A 22,532-nucleotide genomic window follows, 5' to 3' on the forward strand; every position below is an offset into this window, starting at 1 on the left:
GAGATGATCAGGGGTATTGTGATTAAATCTCACATACTTCCATTTAGAAAGTTAAAAACAAAAGCTAATGATATACTAAGTGTAGGAATGAAGAACAGGTTTTTTTTAGTCCAGTAATATGGATGGCATTATGCTGAAGTATATTACCTATAGTGCCAATATTGTTCATCCATTGATATGGGTGATAAATCTTAATACTAAAAATAACAAATCATCACGTTTCAATGTTTTTATTAAGATAATTTTGAAATTTACAGCATTTTCACAGGATCATAGGATTTAGTCCTGCATTATACCTTATAGACGATCTAATCTAGCCTCCCTGTTGTACAGATGAGAAAACCGAGGCTGCACAAGTTAAGCGATGGCCTCTCCTTCCCAGGCCCTCTGGTGCCAAATCTGTTCTAATATAGTGTGTTATCTCTATCCTCCATATGCTATATGACACTGAAGAGATATATTATGTCCTCAAAATATATTCAAAATACAACTTAAGTCATGGAGAAGGAAATCTACTACTTTTAAACTCATTGCATATAATAAGGACTTTAAAGTTCAGAAGTTAATATGGAATCCATGAAGGCAGTATTCTATTTAATACCAGGAAGGAGTCGTGGGTTCTTGTTTCTTCTCTATCGTCCTCACCATAGCTAGCATCTGCACGGCTCCTGCTACGTCCAGGCACTGTGCTAATCGCTTCACAGGTATCTCATTGGATCTTCACAAAAATCTTAGGAAACAGGTGCTATTATTATCCACATTTTACAGATAAGGAAACAGAGGCAGACAGCAGTGAAGTGATTTGGCTCAGGTCACACAGCTAATAAGTGCTGGAGCACAGATTTGAACTCGGGTCTTCTTGACTTCAGGCCTAGCACTCCGGCCACCCCATCACTCACTAATCACTAACTTGTGAACTTAGGGATGTTATTTAACTTCAATTGCCCATGTATATAAAATGGGGATTATAATACCCTGTCTGTCTGAAGGGAGAGTTTTGGGCCCCTGATCTGTTGAGGCTTCTTCCAACTCAAGGGTGTTTTGTATTTTTCCCTATTCTAATGTCAGTTCACAGTGTATGAAACCGAAGTGGCTTTAATCAGTCAACTTTTATTAAGCACCACATGTGGGGCGACACTATGATAAATGCTGAGGATGGAAGAACAAAGATAAAACAGTCTTCTGGCCTCAAGGAGCTGATACTTTGTGGGGAAACCCTTTGGGCACATACATGGTAGAAGTGTTGTGCATAAATTAGACTTGAGTTGTACACATTGGTCTCCTACCAAACAATTGTTTCAGTTTGTAACTGTCCCTGTTCTTGGACTGTGCACACTTAGCCTTGGAAACACAGAGACCAAAATAATCTTTTATGTAGGCCTGCTCTTCTTGGGGTTAAGTGATATGAAAATCGGTATAAAAAATTCTTGTGTCTGAACTGGTTTTGCTTCCCAGTCAAGCTTTTTATGAAACCAAAGAGGCAACTTTTCTTTTCTGCCTTTTTTTTTTCTGCCTGTATTTTGCTTAGCTAGAAAAACAGTTCATTTATCAGACATACATTACATTTGTCAGGGGACAAGCTAGGTGGTGCAGTGGATAGAGCACTGGCCCTGGAGTCAGGAGGACCTGAGTTCAAATCCAGCCTCAGACACAACACTTACTAGCTGTGTGACCCTAGGCAAGTCACTTAACCCCAATTGCCTCACCAAAAAAAAAAGAATTGCCCATTTGTCAGTTACTAAAAAATTATTTCAATAGATTGTTAAAATAAAAAACAAAGTATCACTATTTTGTGTCATCCTGTTATCTGAAGTATTTTAATATATCTATTGCAAACTTATATTGAGTGCCAAGAGAATATAATTGGGAAAACACTATAGAACAGGAATTGCTTCTTGATATTTGGAATGAATTTTTTTCATGAGTCCTTTAGTAATTTATAAATAAACTTGATCCATTAAATGATATAATTTAGATTTCTACCATATTCAGGGAAATACTTTATTGGTCAGGATTTTAAATTATTGTATTTTTTCTTGAATTTTTAAATTTAAAAATTTATATATTTTGTTATGATACAACAGACCCCAAATACCCAAACACCTTGCCTTTCCTCCCTCAAACAGTTAGCTTTACTGATTATTAACAGAAAAGTGGGAAGTTCTTTGCTTTGGATAGTATGGTACTAATGTTGACTATTGTATTTGGCCAGAGTTTTGTTTCCTCAGCATTGACTTTATTTGCAGTTGTTGTTTATACTGCTATTTTAGTTCTGTTTTCTTTACTCTTCATTACTTAATGCAGATCATCTCTTTTTTCTTGAAATTATAGTGATATTTTTTACTTTTAGATCTAGTGGTTTAGCATTTTTTGGTTAAAAGTCTGACAAACTAAAAAGTAGCTTTCATAATTTTGTAGTTGGAAATGCACTTTCTTGAATTAGACCTCTTTTGACATATTGAGAGTGCTCATTTACTATGCTTGGACATTACAGATTGGCTTTCTACCAAAAATTTGGTTAATCTTTGTAACTATTCCAGTTCTTTGGCTAAGCACATTAGATCCTGTTAAACACACAGACACAAACAAACTTTTACATAGGCCTGTTTTATTTCAGGTTCTTTACAAAAGCTCTGAAACTACTTAGAAAGAATAACCACACTGCATGAGATTCATGGCGCATCCAGGCCAGGATTCAGATTTGAAAAAGTACCCAGGAGAGGTATTATTATAGAAAGGAGTGCGGTGTCCTTGGTCAATGTTAAATATTATGGGTATTTGCAAACCTGATTCTTATCCCCTAGTGACTTGCCATGATCTGATAGCCATTGATTTATTAAATCCTTTTTGAATCTCTGTGTTCAAGTGTTACCATATCTTGGAGTAATGAAGGTCATAAGTTTATTATGCACAATGTGAAATGGCTGCATGTCAGTTTGTTAAATGGGATTTGCCTAGTGGTCAGTTCACCTAAAGACAACCACTTCCAACAATTCTCTTGTAATCAATTTGCCTGATTGTAATTTCCTGAAATTTATATTTGTAATAAGAATTACAGTATTTCAGTGTAATGAAATGGTTTTCACCCATGTTAAGCACTTTATTCCCTATTGACAAATTAAAAAAAAAGTTTTACCTAGTCTTCTGTACTTTAAAATTTTTTTGTTGAGAAGGCAATATAGCATAGCTGAAACAATAGTAGACTTGGCAATTCCAAGATCTAGATCCAAGGCCCAGCTCCACCACACTGGCTATGTTACCTAGGGTGAGCAGTTTACCTTCTGTGGACCTCACTCTTGTCACCTGTAAGTTCAGGATTTTGCTTGTCCTGTTTACCTCATAGGGCTGTTGTGAGAAAGCCTTTTTAAGCCTTCAAGCACTATATAAATGTGAGGTGTCACTGACACGGTTACCACTGTTTCTTGTCTGTCTATTGCAGTTGTCTTGGGAGGAAAATGCTTTAAAAACCACAATGTACCCCTCCATGTGCCATTCTTGTCATTGTTGTCATTATTCATTTTGCTTATTATCAGTAATCAAATGAATAGTAGAAATTAGGGTTAGTTATGTATAATATAAATATATAAGTTATATAACATAGATATTAATTATAGACATTATTAGTGACCATAGTAGTGGACAAATGAGCCTATATCTACTGTTTGTTCCTGCTAGCAGGAACAATCAGGGCAGAAATATAATCAGTATGCTAATATGTTAAGTTCCATAGCATTTTGTTTTTCGAGTTATTAAAATAGTAAAATATTGGGGCAGCTAGGTGGCACAGTGGATAGAGCACCGGCCCTGGAGTTAGGAGGACTGGAGTTCAAATCCGGCCTCAGACACTTAACACTTACTAGCTGTGTGACCCTGGGCAAGTCACTTAACCCCAATTGCCTCACCCCACCAAAAAATAGTAAAGTATTATTATTGTTACTAAGTAAAGTTGCGTCATAAGTTCTGACCAAAGTGGAAAGGTTGCAGAAAGCAGGCCTAGATGTTGTTTGAAGACCAGCCAACCTGAATTCAGAGAAGCCCTTTACCGCTGGGTTATTTTCTGCCTCAGAGGTCCACAAGCACTGTGATTTGCTTTAGTGGAGGAGGAATACCTGCACCAATGAATTCTTGTATGGTAGCTCTAAAGTCATCCATCTCAGTGCTGAGCTGAGGACTCTGCCCCAGCCTCTCTGCTGACTTCCAGTCTCGCATCTCCAATTGCCTTTTAGACATCTTTAATGGGATGTCCAGTAAACTTAAACTCAAACACATCCCAAACTGAACTTATCTTCCTCCATTACTCTAGAGCAGGGCTTCTTAAACTTTTTTTACTTGCGACTCCTTTTTGCCTGAGAAATGTTTATATGACCCTGAGTCTATAGGTCTATAAACTAGGCCTACATAACCTTTTACTGTTGCCACATTTTTCACGGCCCCCATTTTCAGTTACGTGACTCCATATGGGGTCACGACCATAGTTTAAGAAGCTAGGCTGTAGAGGATGGTACCTTCTAGTCCCTCAGGCTTACAACCTTGAAATCATCATGGATTCCTTACTGTTTTGTACCTCTCATATTCAATCTGCTGCCAAGGTCTGTTGTTTTACCTTTGCAAAATCTCTTGTATACTTGCCCTTTCCTCCTCTGCCTTTGCCACTACCCTGATGGAGGCCCTTATCACCTCACACGAGGATTGTTAGGATGGCTTTCAGGTGGGTTTGCCGGTGTAAGTCTCTCCCTTCTCCATTCCATCCTTAATTAAACCAATAATTTGATTTTCCTAAAGCGCAGATCCAATCATGTCACCTTCCATCCCACACTCAGTAAACTCCATTGGCTTCCTGTTGCCTCCACGAGCAAATACAAAACGCTCTGTTGGGCATTCAAAAGCCTTTATAACCTAAGACCTTCTTACCCTACTCCATGACATGGACTCTTTGATCCAGTGAAATTGGACTTCTTGCTATGATGCAAACAAGATGTTCCATCTCTTGACTGGGCATTTTCTCTGGTTGTCCCCGTGCCTGTAATGCTCATAATCTGCTCTGCCTACTGACCTGTCTGGCTTCCTTTAATTACCAACCAAAATTCCACTTAATTCCAGTTCCTTCCCTGTGTTATTTCCTATTTATCTTGCCTATAGCTTGCTTTGTATATATTTGGTTGCATGTTGTCTTCCCTACTAGATTGTAAGCTCCTTGATGTGAGGAACTCTCTTTTGCCTCTTTTCATTTCCCTGGACCTTAGCACAGGGACTGGCACATGGCAGGTGCTTAATAAATGTTGATTGATTGATAAGTGGGGACAAGAAATGTGTACAGCATTTTTGTGAAGTGAGGATATTTAATGAAATGGCAAAGTAAGAAGAGGAGCAAGAAGACATTTTCTCCATATACTTGGGTCCCCCTCTGCTACAATAATACACACCATCTGTGTGTGAAGAGTGGGTACATATAAGACACCCATGTAGGGAACATGTGTGATTATGGGGTATTCCTTGAACTCAGGAAGATCTAAGTTCAAATCCAGCTGGGTGACCCTGGGAAAGTCACTTGAACTTCTCTATGCCTCAGTTTTCTCAACTATAAAAGGTGGCTAATAATAGCATCTACCTCCCAGGGTTGTTTTGAGGAAAATGAAATGACTTTTGTAAAGCACCATATAAGTGCTAGTTATCATCACCATCATCTTTGTTGTCATCATCCATTGATAGGCTGCTCAAAGCTCTGGCATTGCAGGGCGACTGCCGTCTTCTGATTGCACCATGGTGCTCTTCCTGCTGGACTCCAGTGGACATACAATGACTGCCCTCTTGGGAAGTACTTTTCTGTGCCCTGCTCTGTTGGAACACCATGGCCATGCAGAGCCCTGCTAGGCGGCCCAAGGCTGCACAGGTCTTCTTGGGCTGTGGGTCTTTCTGGTGCTCTTTCACTTCAAAAGCCAGAGGCTTTTTTATAGTTCTTAGAACGGCAGCAGCCCTAAAATCAGAAACAGTGCCAGGAAAAAAGAGGCTGCTCAGATTTTGTTTTTCTTCATTTATGGCCTTATCTCTCTATTCCTTTCCATAGAGGTGTTTTTTTGTTTTAAAGTGAGGCTATTGGGGTTAAGTGACTTGCCCAGGGTCACACAGCTAGTAAGTGTTAAGTGTCTGAGGCCGGATTTGAACTCAGGCACTCCTGACTCCAGGGCTGGTGCTCTATCCACTGCGCCACCTAGCTGCCCCCCTTTCCATAGAGTTTTGACCAGAAGGTGTTGTTTATGCTTATCAAGTATTCTTTTTCTTTCTTTTTTTTTTAGTGAGGCAATTGGGGTTAAGTGACTTGCCCAGGGTCACACAGCTAGTAAGTGTTAAGTGTCTGAGGCCAGATTTGAACTCAGGTACTCCTGACTCCAGGGCCGGTGCTCTATCCACTGCGCCACCTAGTTGCCCCCTATCAAGTATTCTTGATGTAGATACATGAAAGTTTTATAGCTTGGTACCAAGGAATTTTCTACCTTGGAAGAGTGATTTTTTTTTTGTTTTGATTCTAATATATTTCTAGATCCTCAGGATTTTTGTTGTGTTTTTTGACTGTAGAAGTGCATTGAGGTGCTCTGTTTTTAAGGAAGCGGTATTTAGTGATTCTTAGCTTCCTTTCTTGATTTGTAACAACTTGGATCCCACTAAGTATGTTGAATTTTGTTTTCTTCTGTTTATGTCTAATGACTTGTCCACTGTGAAGCCCACTTGGCACTTTCTACCCATTGATTCAGCCTCAGAAATCTTCCTTGCAATCTTCCTTTTATCAGCTTTGTGTTTTATTTTATTTTTTTTAGCTTTGTGTTTGATGATTGAAGTCTTCAAACTTGTATGTTTTGCAGTATGTTTCTTCCTCCAAATCACTGTAAATGTTTTAATTAAGAACAGTTCTAGGCACTAATCCCTGTGGAACCTTACCACTTACCCTCCTCTTTCAAGACATGCCTTTTTATCCCTCCTATTTTTGTTTCTTGTATCTCAGCCAATTTTTTTTATCCTTGCAAAATAGTATCTTTCTTTCTATAATGCAGCCTAGCTCCAATCCACTGACTCAATTTTGAAATTAGTCTTTGTTGTAGAACTTTGGCAGAGGCTTAAAAAACATCCCAGATAGTCAGCTTGTTTCTCTTCATCCTTATGAAGATTTAACCGTTAAGCCTAGTAGATATTAAGCATAATTTCTCTTTTAAGAAAACGTGTTACTTTCCCTCAATAAATTAGGTTATATTATGTATTTTTGTCTATGGAACTTTTTACCTTAGATTCAATTCATTATTATTTTTTTAAATAATAGGAAACTAAAAAGAAAGAGTATAAGTACTTGAATCTGCTCTTTTCTTCACTTACATAACCTTAATTAAATGGTAGTTTTGCTAGATTTACTAAGTGGATCCAGCAGCATAAGTAATACACCTATACAAGTTTACTGTAACACTATAGAATGAGATTCAGTTTAATGAAGTATGAAACAGGGTTTTTTTAGAACCAGTCTAAGATGGATTAGTTCAAGGAATGTCAAAATAACACCACCATATGACTGACATACAACAGCTCTGTGTACATCTTAAGTAAAATACAGCAAGTCTTAAGTAACTGACCACAGGGATATTTGTTTAGTGCATAGGCTTGGGGGAAAGGAATTTGAAGTGAAGAAGATACATATATCAAGAACTAGGGGGGTGGGGCAGCTAGGTGGTGCAGTGGATAAAGCATCAGCCCTGCGCGCCCCACCTGAAAAAATAAAAATTAAAAAAACAACTATGGAAAAGATATTGCAAAACAATGATTTAAGAATTTAAAATAGGTTTTGGTGAAATTAATAATCTTGTTTTTGAGGAATTTTAAAGTTTAATGCCATTGTAAAATATTTCATTGTAATATTAATGTCAACCATGTATGCAATAATACTTATTTTTCTTTTTATCATGTTTTACCATAATGTGGCCTTGGTTTTATTTCCAGGTAATAGGCCTATACCGATTATGTGGTTCAGCAGCAGTCAAGAAAGAACTTCGAGAAGCATTTGAGAAGGATAGCAAGGCCGTTGGTCTATGTGAAAATCAATATCCAGACATAAATGTAATCACAGGTAATATATTTCCTTTTTATATAAACTTATTATGCAAATCTTAGGAGAGAAAATGGAATCGTCCTTTCTGGCTATCGCTTTCTAGCTCACTAGCAAGGAGCAATAGGGTGCCCTGAGATCATTGCATCATCAATTTAGAGCCAGAAAGGACCTTAGAAGTCATCTGGTCAAACTCCTTTGTTTTTATGTATGTGGAAACTGCGCCCCAAGGAAATTGAAGTGACCTGTCCAAGGTCCTGAGGTAGGATGTGACTCTAGAGTCATTGCTCTTTCCACTGGCTTTCACTGCCTCCCCAGTGCAGCCTACATAAGAGATGGCTTCTAGGACGTGAGTGGGGCAGATTAGTGCTTTTCAAGTATTTTAAGGGTTGTAGGGCAGTAGCTTGTTTTGCTTTGCGCCAGAGGGCAGAACTAGGAACAATGGGTAGAATTTATAAAGCACAGTTTTTGACTCAGTATTAGGATAAACTGCTTTAACAATTTGTGGTCACCTGAAGCCAAAAAGACTGCTTCAGAAGGTAGTAGTGATTATTTTTCAGTGATGACATAGAGAAAATTTCTTTTCAGATATAGATTGGACTGGGGCACCTAGGTAGCAGAGTGGATAAAGCACTGGCCCTGGATTCAGGAGGACCTGAGTTCAAATCTGGCCTTAGACATTTGACACTTACTAGCTGTGTGACCCTGGGCAAGTCACTTAACCTTCATTGCCCTGCAAAAACAAACAAAAACAAACAAACAAACAAACAAAAATAGGTTGGACTGATTGACTTTAGAGATTTCACTCTATGATGCTATGATTTTAAAGAAATAACTGAAGCCATGGAAATAAAAGAGATTGGCAAAGGCAAGAGAGAAGTATGAGAACAGAATCTTGGAGATCACCTTATGGGATCAGAAAAAGGACAAGAAGCTAGAAAGAGACAGGTGAAATCATTGAGATACTCAAGGAAAACTTGGAGACATATGTTATCTTAGAAGCTAAGGGAAGAGACAGTATCCAGAAAGGTCAGTATAGAGAAAAGACCATGGATCTGGTTATTAGGAAGAAGTCCATGGTGACCTTTTGAAGGGGCTGTTTTAGTGGGATAGAATGGCTAGTGTGGAAAATGGAATTTGCAGTCTAGTGGAATCGCAGAATCTCCTCAGAGGTGGAAGGAGCTCAGAATCCATGTGGTCCAACTTTTAAGTGAACGGGAGCCCACTGCATAGTATTCCCGACAAGTGGTCATGAAGGATTTTTAAAAAGGTTTTTAGCAAAGGGGAGCCCTCGGCCATTAAGGCAGTGCGTTTTACTTTTTGATAGTAAGCATTTCTTAAGAACGTACTCTGTGCTGGGCACTGTGCTAAGCTCTGAGCATACAGACATGGAAAAAGAAGAGCCCCTGCCCTCAAGGAGCTTACAGTTTAGTAGAGGAAGAGAACACAGAAAACAAAGCTGAAAACAGGGAAGGGAAAGGGGACCCTGGTCAGGGGCATAATGGAGAAAAGTGCAGGCAGGTGGGAAATGAAGAGAGAGCTGCCTCGGGAGTCCTCTTTATTTTATTTTATTTTTTTGGCAAGGCAATTGGGGTTAAGTGATTTGCCCAGGGTCACACAGCTAGTAAGTGTTAAGTGTCTGAGGCCAGATTTAAACTCAGGTCCTCCTGACTCCAGGGCTGGTACTCTATCCACTGTGCCACCTAGCTGCCCCTGGGCGCCCTCTTTAAATGGAGGCTGTGGGAGAAGCTCACTGTCCTTTAGTCAGAGGTAAGGGCACCAGGGGTGAGAGGAGATCATGAAATACAAGTTCTAGGACTGAAGCAATTTTACAGAACAAAGAGTTCTAATTGTTAGGAAGCTTTTTCTTGTAACAAGCCTAAATTTCCTTATTTGTAATTTCTAGTCATTGGTTGATTCCTAGCCAAACCTAATTCCTTTTCTGCCCGAGACCTTTTAATACTCTCCTAGTTCTTTTCTTCTCTAGGATAAACATCCTCAAAATCTTCATCCACTCCTTATAGATAGCATCATAGCCCTTTGACTCAATGTCCTTACTAATATAGGGTACCCAGAAATGAACTCAGTTCTCCAAACAGACCAGACCAGACCAGAATATAGTGAGTCTATAATCTCACTAGTCCTGGACACTGTGCCTCTCCTCATTTGACCTACTAGCTATTTTTGCTACCCCGTTGTGCTTTTGACTCATTAAGTTTGCAATTCACTAAGTCTTACCAGATCTTTCTTAGAGGAACTACTCTCTAACCAAGGTTACCATATGTTTTACTTGTGAGTTGATTTTTTGAACCCAGGTTTCCCTCTTAAACTTCATCCTGTTTGATTTGGTGCATTGTTCTAGCTTGTCACAATCTTTTTGAACCCTGACTGTCATTCAGCATGCTAGCTATCTCTTCTAGCTCTGCGTCATCTGCAGATTCGTTAAGCATGGAATCTACCTTTTTTGTAAGTCACTGATACAGGATACACAAGCAAATAGTTACTAGACAAAGCAGAAGGTGAAGAATGGCATTGAAGATATCTCATGCCATGAGAATGCAGAGGGAGGAAAGCCCCCAAAGCCTTGGGAGTTCAGAGGAACGAGAGATCATTTCTAGCTGGGGTGGGAAAGAAAGCTCCATGGGGGAGATAGACTTGGCTTCAGTCTCAAAGGAGAGGTTGGATTTTGATGAACAGAATTCTGGTGATTGAGCGTTCCAGGTAGAGGAAAGGATGGGAGCCAAGGTTCGGAGGAGGAAAAGCACTGGGCTTGTTGGGGGATGTTGAGGTGATCATTCTGGATCTGGGGGGAGCAATGAGTAAGTGAAGCTAAGGAGATACATCCCAGGGTAGGATTTGTATAATGAAATGATGGGTTTAAATGTCTGGCCCAAATGTTTGGAATTGATTGTTTTGGCAGTGGGGAGCCATTGATTCTGTGGGCAATGGAGTGGCACGATTAGAGCAAAACTAATTTGGGAGGGGACGTGATGCCGGGTGATGGGATCAGAGGTGCATTTAGAAGCATTAGCCTCTTAGAAGAGGAGGAGGAATACTTCATGGGAGGAGAGAAAGAAAAAATGGTGAGCGTGCACTTTTTAAAGTAGAGTTGAGGGGGGCTGAAGAAGATTAGACAGCCTTTGTCTTTTCAGTAAAGAAGCAAGATTATTTACTGACAATGAGAGGGTGGGATTGAATTCTTCAGGTTGTTTGCTATACTCAATAAATAGAGCTTTAACAAGTAAGTACATATACAAGTGATATAGTTCATAGGTTATGCTTCTCTCTTTTACTATAAAATGATTCTTTGAAGGAAAAAGTTGATTTGTGCTAATTAAGAAATTTAAATATTTTATTGTTATATTTTTCCTTTTTTATATATATGTAAAACTATCCAGCTTTCTACCTTTTTTATTTGTTTGTTTTTGCAGGGCAATGAGGGTTAAGTGATTTGCCCAGGGTCACACAGCTAGTTTTAAGTGTCAAATGTCTGAGGTAGGACTTGAACTCAGGTCCTCCTGAATCCAAGGCCAGTGCTTTATCCACTGCGCCACCTAGCTGCCCCCTCTACTTTTTTTTTTTTTAACCAGATATTTTATTTCCTTGGTGTAGGGAGCTCCAAGTGAGGAACTCTTTTTCCCCCAATGCAGATTGGTACTCTGAAACATACGATGTTAGAGGGTTGTCTGGGAGCACTGAGAGATTAAGAGATTTACCTAGCATCACACCACCAGTATATGTCAGAATCAAGACTTAAATTCAGCTCTTTCTGATTTTGAGGCCAATTCTATGTATATGGCATACTGCCTTTCACATTCCACTATTTCTAAAAAACTTTTATGTCAAATTGTTTCCCATTCATCTGGAACACAGGCCTGTTAACTATAAACATCAAGAAATGTGGACGACTTCGGGAAGCATGATCATGTATTTATGCTACCTAAAACTCGAGTTAGTCTTTGCCTTAAACATTCAAAATATCTTTTATATCTTTTAATATCTTTTCTAATTGAGTGAGAGGTAACAAAGTCAAAGGTATTGTGTATTGTCTCTAATATATAGTATGTAGAATCTTTTTCTGTAATAGACCAGACTCCCCTGTCTGATTTAATGGTATGATGAATTATTTTATAATTGACTAAAACAGAAAAACGCCCAATTTATTGAACTTTATGGGAATTGTTTTATAATGAATACATTGCTAGGAAGCACATGCCTGGTCTACAAAGTCAGTTAAAAATTGCCCGATGCCTTCTTTCTGAACATGGTTCCCTTCCTTACCTAGAAGAGACAGGCAGGGAATAGCATGCACCATTCTCATCCCTTTTTTCCTTTAAACTTCTTTGATCTTATGGGTAGTTTTAGTTTGAATTTGAGTCAATCATTCAGTCAGTAAACATCTATTAAGCTCTTTTTATGTACCAATCACTGTGCTAAGTTCTGGAGAGAGAAGTAAAAGATAGTTCTGAATTTTAAGGTACTCCAGTCTAATGGGAAAGACAACAAAGATATGCAAACAAGCCATAGGGAATAATTAACAGAGGGAGGGCACTAGAATTAAGGGGGCTTGGGAAAGACTTTCTGTAGAAGATGGGGTTTTACTTGAGACTTAAAAGGAAGCCTGGGTAGCAAATAGATGGTGATGAAGAGGGAGAAAGCATTCCAGGCATGGGGGAACAGCCAGAGAAAATGCCCAGAACCAAGAAATGGAGTGCTTTGTTCATGGAGCAGCCAGGAGGCCAGTGTCACCTGATGAAAGAGTACATGGTAGGGGGTAAGGTGTAAGAAGACTGGGAAGGTAGGAGGGAGCCAACTATATGAAGAGCATGGAGGGAATTCGTTTTTAGATTTGGTGGGGTCATGGTGACTTAATGAGAGGAACTGAAGGGTGCTAACTACTTAATGGCAAGATAAAAAGTATGTCATTATAGACTTAGAGCTGGAAAGGAATTTTAAGTGTAATGTAGTTCAGTTCTTTCATTTTATGAAAAAAAGAAAATGAGGCCAAGAAAGGTTAAACGACTTGCCCAGGAACAGGAGCACAGAGACAGTAAACAGCAAAACTAGAAATATAAACAATTCCTCTGACTCCAAATAAAGTGCTCTTTCTAGGGTACCATGATGTGTCTCTAAGGAGCCCTCACCAGGTTAAAGAAAAAAGCATAGTATCTGATACTTTCATCATAGAGAATATTATTGGACCAAAATCTCTATAACCATTTGTTATAATTGGGTTATTTGTTATGAATTTGGAATGACCAATTCAGCAAAACACTAAGTCATTCATTGGAAAATAGAAATAGCCCTGTATACAAAATACTTTTTGTAATATGATGCTGCTTTTCTTTCTTAACCTCAAATTTTTTTCATTCTTTGACAGATGGTTGGATTTTTGTTTTGGGTTTTTGTTTTTGTACATCATTGAACTGAGGTGTCAAGTTAAGGGGCTCTAGTCTCATGATGTTTGTTGGTTAGAATAATTTACCTGATACAGTAGCAAAACCAAGAACTGAACTTCTAGAAGTCATATACATATTTAATTTCTGATTTCATCTCAAATATATGACTTAAAGGATTCAATGAACCATTGCCACTTGAAAGACTTCTTCATGGCTATACATATATGTTCTTGTATCTTAGAGGAAATTTTACCTATACTTTTTTTTTTTTTTGCGGGGCAATTGAGGTTAAGTGACTTGCCCAGGGTCACACAGCTAGTAAGTGTCAAGTGTCTGAGGCCAGATTTGAACTCAGGTCCTCCTGAATCCAGGGCCGGTGCTTTATCCATTGCGCCACCTAGCTGCCCCCAATTTTACCTATACTTAAATGCTTGACAGGCTAGCAGACTTTTAATCTTTTAAAAACTTTAAGTCTTTCTTTAGTAGTATGAAAGAAGATAATTCTGTCCCCCCCTTGCCCCCCCTTTTTTGCAGGGCAATGGAGTTTGTGACTTGCCCAGGGTCAACTAGTAAGTATCAAGTGTCTGAGGCTGGATTTGAACACAGGTCCTCCTGAATCCAGGGCTGGTGCTTTATCCACATGCCACCTAGCTGCCCCCTGTCCCCTCTTTTTAACCATAGAATTGTTATTTCCCAACAATATATGAAACTGGAGCAAAAGATTGTATCTAAGATGCTGTTACCCACTATAATGTTTAGGACACAGGGACAAATAGTTCATTTTTGGCCTTCTATGGACTTACATGATATGATTGAGTAATGCTACTCTATATCATGTAAAACTATTGCTATGGCTATTTTTTCTTGAGTATATTCATAGTCTTTTGTCCAGGCCATGAATTGCGTGGATTGGCAATCTATAGAGCTTGTTCATCAATGTTGGGCAGTCACCATAAATAGATATGCAGTGAATTGAGCCAAGAAGTGGAAAATAAGATGGGTTACCTTTGGTAAATTACAGTTTAAATGATTCCAAGCTTCTCCATGAAACAAAGACTATTCTTGTTATTAGTATCAATCTTCTTTTAATGCTGTTACATGATTTTGAGTCATGGAAGATTATACTGTCCAAAGAGGGTCACCCAAAGGGCCGTGGACTTGAGCAAGGTGTAACACATTACAGATGTGGAATCTTGAAAAAGTTATGTGAAGGATGTCATTAGAAAAGTGTATAACAGAAACACAAAAAAGAAATGGCTCAGCCATGTAAGGAGAATGAAGTACAACTGATAGAGAACCTATATATACTTACAGTGTCAGGAGAACTTGAGGAAGTCTCCTCATATGTTGGTTGGACCTTCCCTAATGAGCTTCCTGGACAACATAAATAAGGCTTACACAGGAGGGTCATACTGGAATAGGTTGTGATTTGCATTGTTAGAAATGAAATCAAATATACTGGAGTATTGGAACACATACATATCTATCTGTGTTTTATCTCTTCAACCAGAATATAACTCCTAGATGGTGGAAACCCATGTTTTTTTTTTTTTCTATATCTATTATACCTCACATATTGCCTTGCATATAGTAAGAGCACAGTAAATCTTTTTGTTGATTATCATGGTCCATCCTCCTCCCTTGGTCTCTCTCTATATGAATATCCATTTATTTTCATTTTGTTCAGTGTATTTGTCACGAAAGAGAAATATTGCTTTCTTCACAGCAACCTTGTGACACAGTTATCATAAAGCAGCATGATATAGTGGAAAGACTAGGGTCATGAAGACCTAGGTTTATTTTTCACCTCTTACACTAGTATAGATGTTTGACCTTGGGCAAGTCACTTACATCTTCTTTTTGCTTCAATTTCTTCCATCTGTGAAATAGAATAATATACTGCTTATATAATCAATTAATCAAGCTCTGGTGTACAAATCGAATAATAAATCAATGATTAGACAAACACACTGTGGTACATGGATATAATGGGATACTTTGCTGTAAGAAACAATGAGCATGGGGGCAGCTACGTGGTGCAGTGGATAAAGCACCGGCCCTGGATTCAGGAGGACCTGAGTTCAAATCCAGCCTCATACACTTGACACTTACTAGCTGTGTGATCTTGGGCAAGTCACTTAACCCTCATTGCCTCACCCCCACAAAAAAGAAAGAAACAATGAGCATGATGAATTCAGAGAAGCATGGAAAGATTTGCATGAACAGAAGCAAATTGAAGTAAAGCAGAGCCAGGAAGACATACACAATGAGTACAGCAACATAAAGGGAAAGAACAATCATCCCAACACAATCAAACTTGTATGTTGCAGAATTATAGGAGGACAAGAAGAGAGATGAGAAGCTGCCTTGCCCTCCCTTTCCTCCTCACCAGAGCTAGTAAACTTTGGAGCAGGGATTGGAATCCAGGTTTCATGACTCCAAGTACAGTACTCTTTCCACTGTGTCATGCAGGATTGTACAGAAGCTATTCCTTAAACTTTAAAGTGCTATATTCATCATTATTACTGAAATAGAAAGAGATTGTGATCTGTGTTGATGGAGGGGGTGTACCCATGCCAATGTAGTCACCGATCTTTTGAAGGATTGAAGGAATACCATATTAAAAAACCTTTTAAGTCCAAATTTAATTTTATAATTACATTATAGAGTACAGCTAATCATATTGAGTTTTGTAAGAACTAACAAGTCTTGCTTTGTCAAAGAAGAAAATGGATGGTATTTTTTATTCTGCCCTGGGGGATTAATGGTGTCTTTAGTTGGCAGATCCAGAAAATGTTATTTCCTCTTCCTGATTGTTCATTGGAACTTAGTTGTCTTTTGTTTATACTGAATGTTGCTATTTATCGAAGACAGACAGGCTAAAATTAGAAGTTTAATAGTGAGAATAGTAGTCTCATGATTTAAATGAGATTTTTACCAATATGAATTAGCTTATATAATTTTTAATTGAGTTGAAATATAAGTGAGTATTTTTATATGTTTTACTTGAGTATTTGAACACTAAGACATCTGGAAAGTTTTGTTTAAAATTAAGAGTATCAGGCAGATATTCCGAGGAAGAGACGTGAGGTGGCACATACCAATTAAGTTAAAACACTACCATCAACAGGTCCACTCTCTTCTGACCCGTCCTGATGGAGACAGCCTAGTACAGTCAAACCCAAGAGCCCTGGGCATAGAGATGCCCCCTGGACTCCTAGTCTTGCTTCTAGTCTTTCCCCCTCAGCCATCTCTGAGGGGAAGAGTCATGTCATTTCAAACATATCACCCCTGATTGAACCGTGCCTTGTGACAAAGAAAAGCTGTTAAGCAACGGCATTCATCAAGCAATGTCTATGCTGCACCGTAGCCTTCCACGTCTCTTCCATGAGCTGTGAGGGATAATTCATTTCTCAGTCATTCAGCCTTCATCATCTTCACCAGCAGTGCTACCCAACTGTATGTTCTAACTTTGTTTCTTTCTTTGACTTTCTTGGTGTATATTCCTAGTAAGAAGATCACTGGTCAGTTTAGTCATTTTTATTGCATAATTCCAAGTTAATATCCAAATTGAGACATCACAGTTCCATCAACAGTATATTAGTGTTCCTATCTTCCCACAGTCCCTTCAACATGGATTGTTCTCATTTTTTGTCATCATGGCCAATTTGCACAGTATACAGTGAAACAAAAGAGCTGTTTTAATTTGCATTCCTCATATTGTTAGGGATTTGGAAAACATTTTGTTTTCATTTATACTTTGCAGTTCTTTTGAAAACTGCCCATATAATTTAACCACTTGTCTATTGAGAAAAGCACTTGGTATTATATATTTTCTAATTCCTTGCATATTTTGGATACTAGACTTTTATTGGTGATATTAGATGCACATAATCCCCATTTATCTTCTAATTCTACAGCGTGGGTGGGGGCTCTAGAATGAAATTTTGAAGAAACAGAGGAAAACAACTCCACTTAGGAAGGGAAAATGGGATTTGTCAGAAGAAACAAGGTGGATGCAAGGGGAACACACCAACAAACAACATAGATTTAAAAAAGAAATGTATCGACTGTCTAGAGTATGGAAGCAAGGCCAGGTGACAGAAGGTGCATATGAGGATTTCAAAGTAAAAGAATGAGGAATGCTGTTGCTCAGAAGAAGCTGAGGCTGGTATGGGAAACTCAGATCTACAAAAAGGGGTATTTGTCTTTTTAGCTTTCTGGGTAGAAAAAGGACCAAAGAAGAGATGCAACCTTTGCTTGGAGGGCAACAGAAAAGACAGAGCTGCTCATTTCTTCATTGTTTCTGTTTTCTCTTCAAAGGAGAATAACTTTTACACTAAAAATGACAGAACAAAAATGGCAAACAGAGAGTTGATACCCAAGATAAGTAGGATAGGGTTTTAAAATTTTTTTAAAATTCAGTTTTGTTATATTTTCAGTTCCAAATTCTCTTCCCTCCCCCAGCTCATTGAGAAGGCAAGAAAAACAGAACCCATCACAAACATACATAGACATGCAAAACAAATTTCCATATTAGCCATGTTCCCTTTCCACCAAAAAAAAAAAAAAGACAAGAAAAAGAAAGAAGTGGAAGAAAATATACTTCAACTGCTCTTTGAGTCCATCAGTTCTCTATCTGTAGGTGGCTTCCTTAGGTGCTCCATTTATATCAGACAATTTTCCACATCCTTCCTTTCCCTTCTTCCCTCTCTCAGTGCAGTTCTCTTCTTCACCCTTGACATTTTTTTTTTTTGGCAAGGCAATGAGGGGTTAAGTGACTTGCCCAGGGTCACACAGCTAGTAAGTGTCAAGTGTCTGAGGCTGGATTTGAACTCAGGTACTCCTGAATTCAGGGCCGGTGCTTTATCCACTGTGCCACCTAACTGCCCCTTTACATTAAAAAAAAAATATTCAAACATAATAGCATCACCTCTAGGACTCTTGTCTGATTAGACTCCCTTAAAGATCCTTTGTGATCTTTGGTTCTTTTTTAAATTTTACTTTTAATTTATGGAATAAAACAAGCATTTCCTTATGCCCTTTTTAGTTTTAGTTTCATATGTCCTTTATAGTTAATTTGTGTATTATAATAAACAAAATAACTTATTCACTCAAAGTTGTTCTTAAAACAATATTGCTGTTACTATATACAGTGTTCTCTTGGTTCTGCTCATTTCACTCTTCATTATTTTGTGCAAGTCTTTCCATGTTTTTCTAAAATCATTGAGCTCATCATTTCTTTTTAAAAATTTTTTAATAAAAGTATTTTATTATTTTCCAGTTACATGAAGAGAGAGTTTTCAACATTTGTTTATATAAGATGTCCAATTTCAAATTTTTCTCCCTCCCCCCTACCCTAGACAGTAGGTAATCTGATATAGGTTTTATATATGTGTGTGTGTGTGTGTGTATAATAACATTAAACATATTTCTGCATTAGTCATGTTATAAGAGAAGAACCAGAGCAATAAGGAAAAACCTCAAAATAGAAAAACAGTATCAAAAACAAAGGAAATAGTATGGTTCAATCAGCAGCATCCATATTCCACAGGTCTTTTTTTTTTTTCTGGATTTGGAGAGCCTTTTCCATCATGAGTCCTTTGGAACTTTCTTACACCATTGTGTTGGTGACAAGAATCTAGTCTATCACAGTTGATCAACACATAATCTTGATGATACTGTGTATAATGTTCTTCTGGTTCTGCTCATCTCACTCATCATCAGTTCATGCAAGTCCTTCCAGGTTTCTCTGAACTCCTCCTGCTGATCATTTCTTATAGCACAATAGAATTCCATTATATTCATATACCATAACTTGTTCAGCCATTCCCCAATTGATGGGCAACCCCTCAATTTCCAATTCCTTGCCACCACAAAAAGAGCAGCTATATTTTTGTACATGTGGGTCCTTTTCCCTTTTTTATGATCTCTTTGGGAAAAAGACCCAAAAGTGGTATTGCTGGGTCACAGGGTATGCACAGCTTTTTGGCCCTTTGGGCATAATTCCAAATTGCTTTCCAGAATGGTTAGATCAGTTCACAGCTCCACCAACAGTGCTAATTAGTGTTCCAACTTTTCCACAGCTTCTCCAACATTTATTATTTAACTTTTTTGTCATACTAGCCAATCTGATAGGTTTCAGGTGATACCTCAGAGTTGTTTTAATTTGCAACTCTCTAATCAGTAGTGATTTATAGCATTTTTAATATGGGAATAGATGAGCTCATCATTTCTTATAGCAGAATAGGATAATAAAATTCTGAGGGATTATGCATAACATTTGCTCATATAAGAATGTAAAAAGTTTAAGTTTGCTTAGTCCTTTATGATTTTTCACTTGTGTTTACACCTTTTTATGCTTGAGTCCTGTGTTTGAATGTCAGATTTTCTTTTCAGCTCTGGTCTTTTTTATCAGTAATATTTCTAGTTTTAATAAATAAAAGTTTTTTCTCTACCCCTTTAAATCATCAAACTGTTGACATACAAATGAGGCAATATCTTAAATCTTTCACAAGGTGATTTAAGTCTTTATATTTGTGCCAGTTAATTTTCTGTACAGACCTGTTCAAATCACATTTGAAAACTGTTTCTTCACCAAATGTTCATCATATTAGCAACAATATCTTACACCCTTTAATAGTTGATTTAAATCTTTGCACAAAGTACATTTTCATGTCTTTTGTAGTACAATAACCGCTCCATATGGAAAGAGTCTTAAAAGGGGCTGTTCCAAATCCACCTGACTGTTTTGGCTTTCTGTTCACTTTTTTGTTTTGTCTCCAAGCATATTATGAAGTACTTTGCCAAATGCCAAGGAAAGGGCCCTTTGGCACGTCACTGTAGGCAACCTTCTGTGGAATCAAACACTTAAATTTGATATGTGTACATTTGTTTTCCTGTGTATTGCAGTTATATAATTAAATTGCCACATTTTTCCTGAGTCAAATAGAATTGTTTCCTAATTATTTTAGTTACTCTGCTGGTTCTGCCGTAGAACTGTGTAATCAATGTAGGTACTCCCTACAGTGATAGAGATGGCAATTTTATTCATGCCTGCCCATTTTGTGTGATTCTTGTCCATGTCCTTCTGTGATAAGATACCCACCCACCCACCCATTTTCTCAGGTTCTTTTCTTTGTTTTCTTGGCATTGTTTAGATATCAGTGTATGCTCAGTTACTAAAGCATGGCAATGAAAATAGTTAGTAGGGAGATAGTTTAATTTGATTAAGATTATTTTTGTATTAAAGAAACAAAGCTTTTTGTATAAAACAACCACAAACATAGATTTTATACAAAATGGAATTATTTTATATGAAATTGTTATAAAATTAGGGAACCTCATTATATCTTATTAGCCAAGCTTTTTCATATAGGGCTTATTTCAGAACTTTTTCTTGTAAAACATTCTGGTGGTTGGTGAAAGAAAATTTCTTCAGATATATAGTTGTTGTGGAGTTGAGAGATCTGAGTTGAGAGCCTAATGATTCTCCTCTTACTATTCTGGATCATGGACTGACTGTCATTGCCAGCTTGCAAGGTACTAGAATTTTACTCCATGATCATATAATCAGGTAGGTATTATCAGTCCTATAATTAGAAAGCCCAGTGTGACTATAATGCTGATGGCAAATACAACTACACTAAAATGGGTTTATAAAAGTTCAAGTTCCACATTTCTAATTGCTTCAGAAAGCAATCTGGCATCTGGAGTTACAAGTACTTTTTGTAACAATGAGCAAATCTATAGTTTGATCACTCAACACTTTATTAAAATGGGTTTTTTTTACATATTTTCTTTTTTCCTGTTTTAATAGAACTTCATCCCATAACTTTTTTCTCCCTTTAAGAATTCCATTAAAATTCATGAGATGATCAGTTCCCTACAACTTAATGTGAAAGTTCAAACTCCAAGTGGCATTGATCACTTAGTCAACTAATTTCAGCGTTAGCTGCAGTAATTGTATGATGTTTTGACCTTTTGGAAATCTAAGTAATTTATTTAACGCTATGGTCGTATTATAGTCTCCATCTGACTGCTTGTTCTGAGGAACAAAATGTTCCTCCATCTCTTCCGACTGCCAGGACTCCATTTACAATTATAAAGGAGATTTAGACGACTGGGCTTGCTAGGCTTGTGATTCTGTTGTTAATTAATGACTGACAGTTTGGGATAATGGATGGAGAGCCAACCTTGAAATCTGTTCTGAGTCTTGTGACCCTGGATAAGTCACTTATCCTCTCAGTGCCTCAGGTAACTTTCTAAGACTGGGAGTTGGTAGAAGGAATTTCTTCTTTGGGAGTTTCTTAAACCCAAGAAATCATAGATCCAGTTAAAAATTTTTTTTTAAATTAAAAAAAATTAATATTGAGATTAAGATTGATGTGCTGTCATTTATTAACTTTTTTGCTATTTGAGCATTGTTTTATAAGATGCTTTTATATAATAAAAAATATAATAATGTAGAAACATCAAGAGGAGCCTTCTTTTGGAAAGTACCCTAATCTAAGTAAGTATGTAAAAGTAGATAAATGTGTCTATACATTTATCATACTTTTAAAGCCAAAACAACAAGTGAGGCTACTTTTTTTTTGTTATTTCCTTTCTTCAGCCTCTTAACCATATTATCTTGTGTTTGTTTCCTTTTGTTTTGTTTTTTGGCAAAGGTGTCCTTAAGGATTATTTACGAGAACTCCCTTCTCCTTTGATAACCAAGCAACTCTATGAGGCAGTGTTAGATGCCATGGCCAAAAATCCTTTGAAAATGACTGGAAATGGCTGTGAGAATGACCCAAGTGACTCTAAGCACACTGTTGAACTTCTGGATTGTTTGCCTGATATTGAAAAGGTAAGTAGCATGATTAGTAATTATGCTGATAACAGTGGCAATGCATGATAATTGATGCTAGAACTACATCTGCTAGTCTCCAGCCTTAGCTTTCATTGAACTGGTAGGCCTAACTTAAACTCCTTTTTCTTTGTTTTAACAGGCATAATAAATTCAATTTTATGTATGTTAAGGTCACTTTTGCAAGTTGATCTGCTTT

The 22,532-nt window shown here is 37.6% G+C and overlaps 1 protein-coding gene across 1 annotated transcript in view; it reads left to right on the plus strand.

The window, feature by feature from the left end:
- Positions 1 to 22,532, plus strand: part of SYDE2 (synapse defective Rho GTPase homolog 2) — a 78,872-nt gene that overhangs the window by 40,780 nt on the left and 15,560 nt on the right. The window contains exons 4-5 of the mRNA XM_043963017.1: positions 7,978 to 8,104; positions 22,152 to 22,333. Coding sequence (XP_043818952.1) covers positions 7,978 to 8,104; positions 22,152 to 22,333 — 309 coding nt within the window. The remainder of the gene's footprint in view (positions 1 to 7,977; positions 8,105 to 22,151; positions 22,334 to 22,532) is intronic.

This window comes from Dromiciops gliroides, chromosome 4, assembly GCF_019393635.1.
Source record: "Dromiciops gliroides isolate mDroGli1 chromosome 4, mDroGli1.pri, whole genome shotgun sequence".
Taxonomy (NCBI): Eukaryota; Metazoa; Chordata; class Mammalia; order Microbiotheria; family Microbiotheriidae; genus Dromiciops; species Dromiciops gliroides.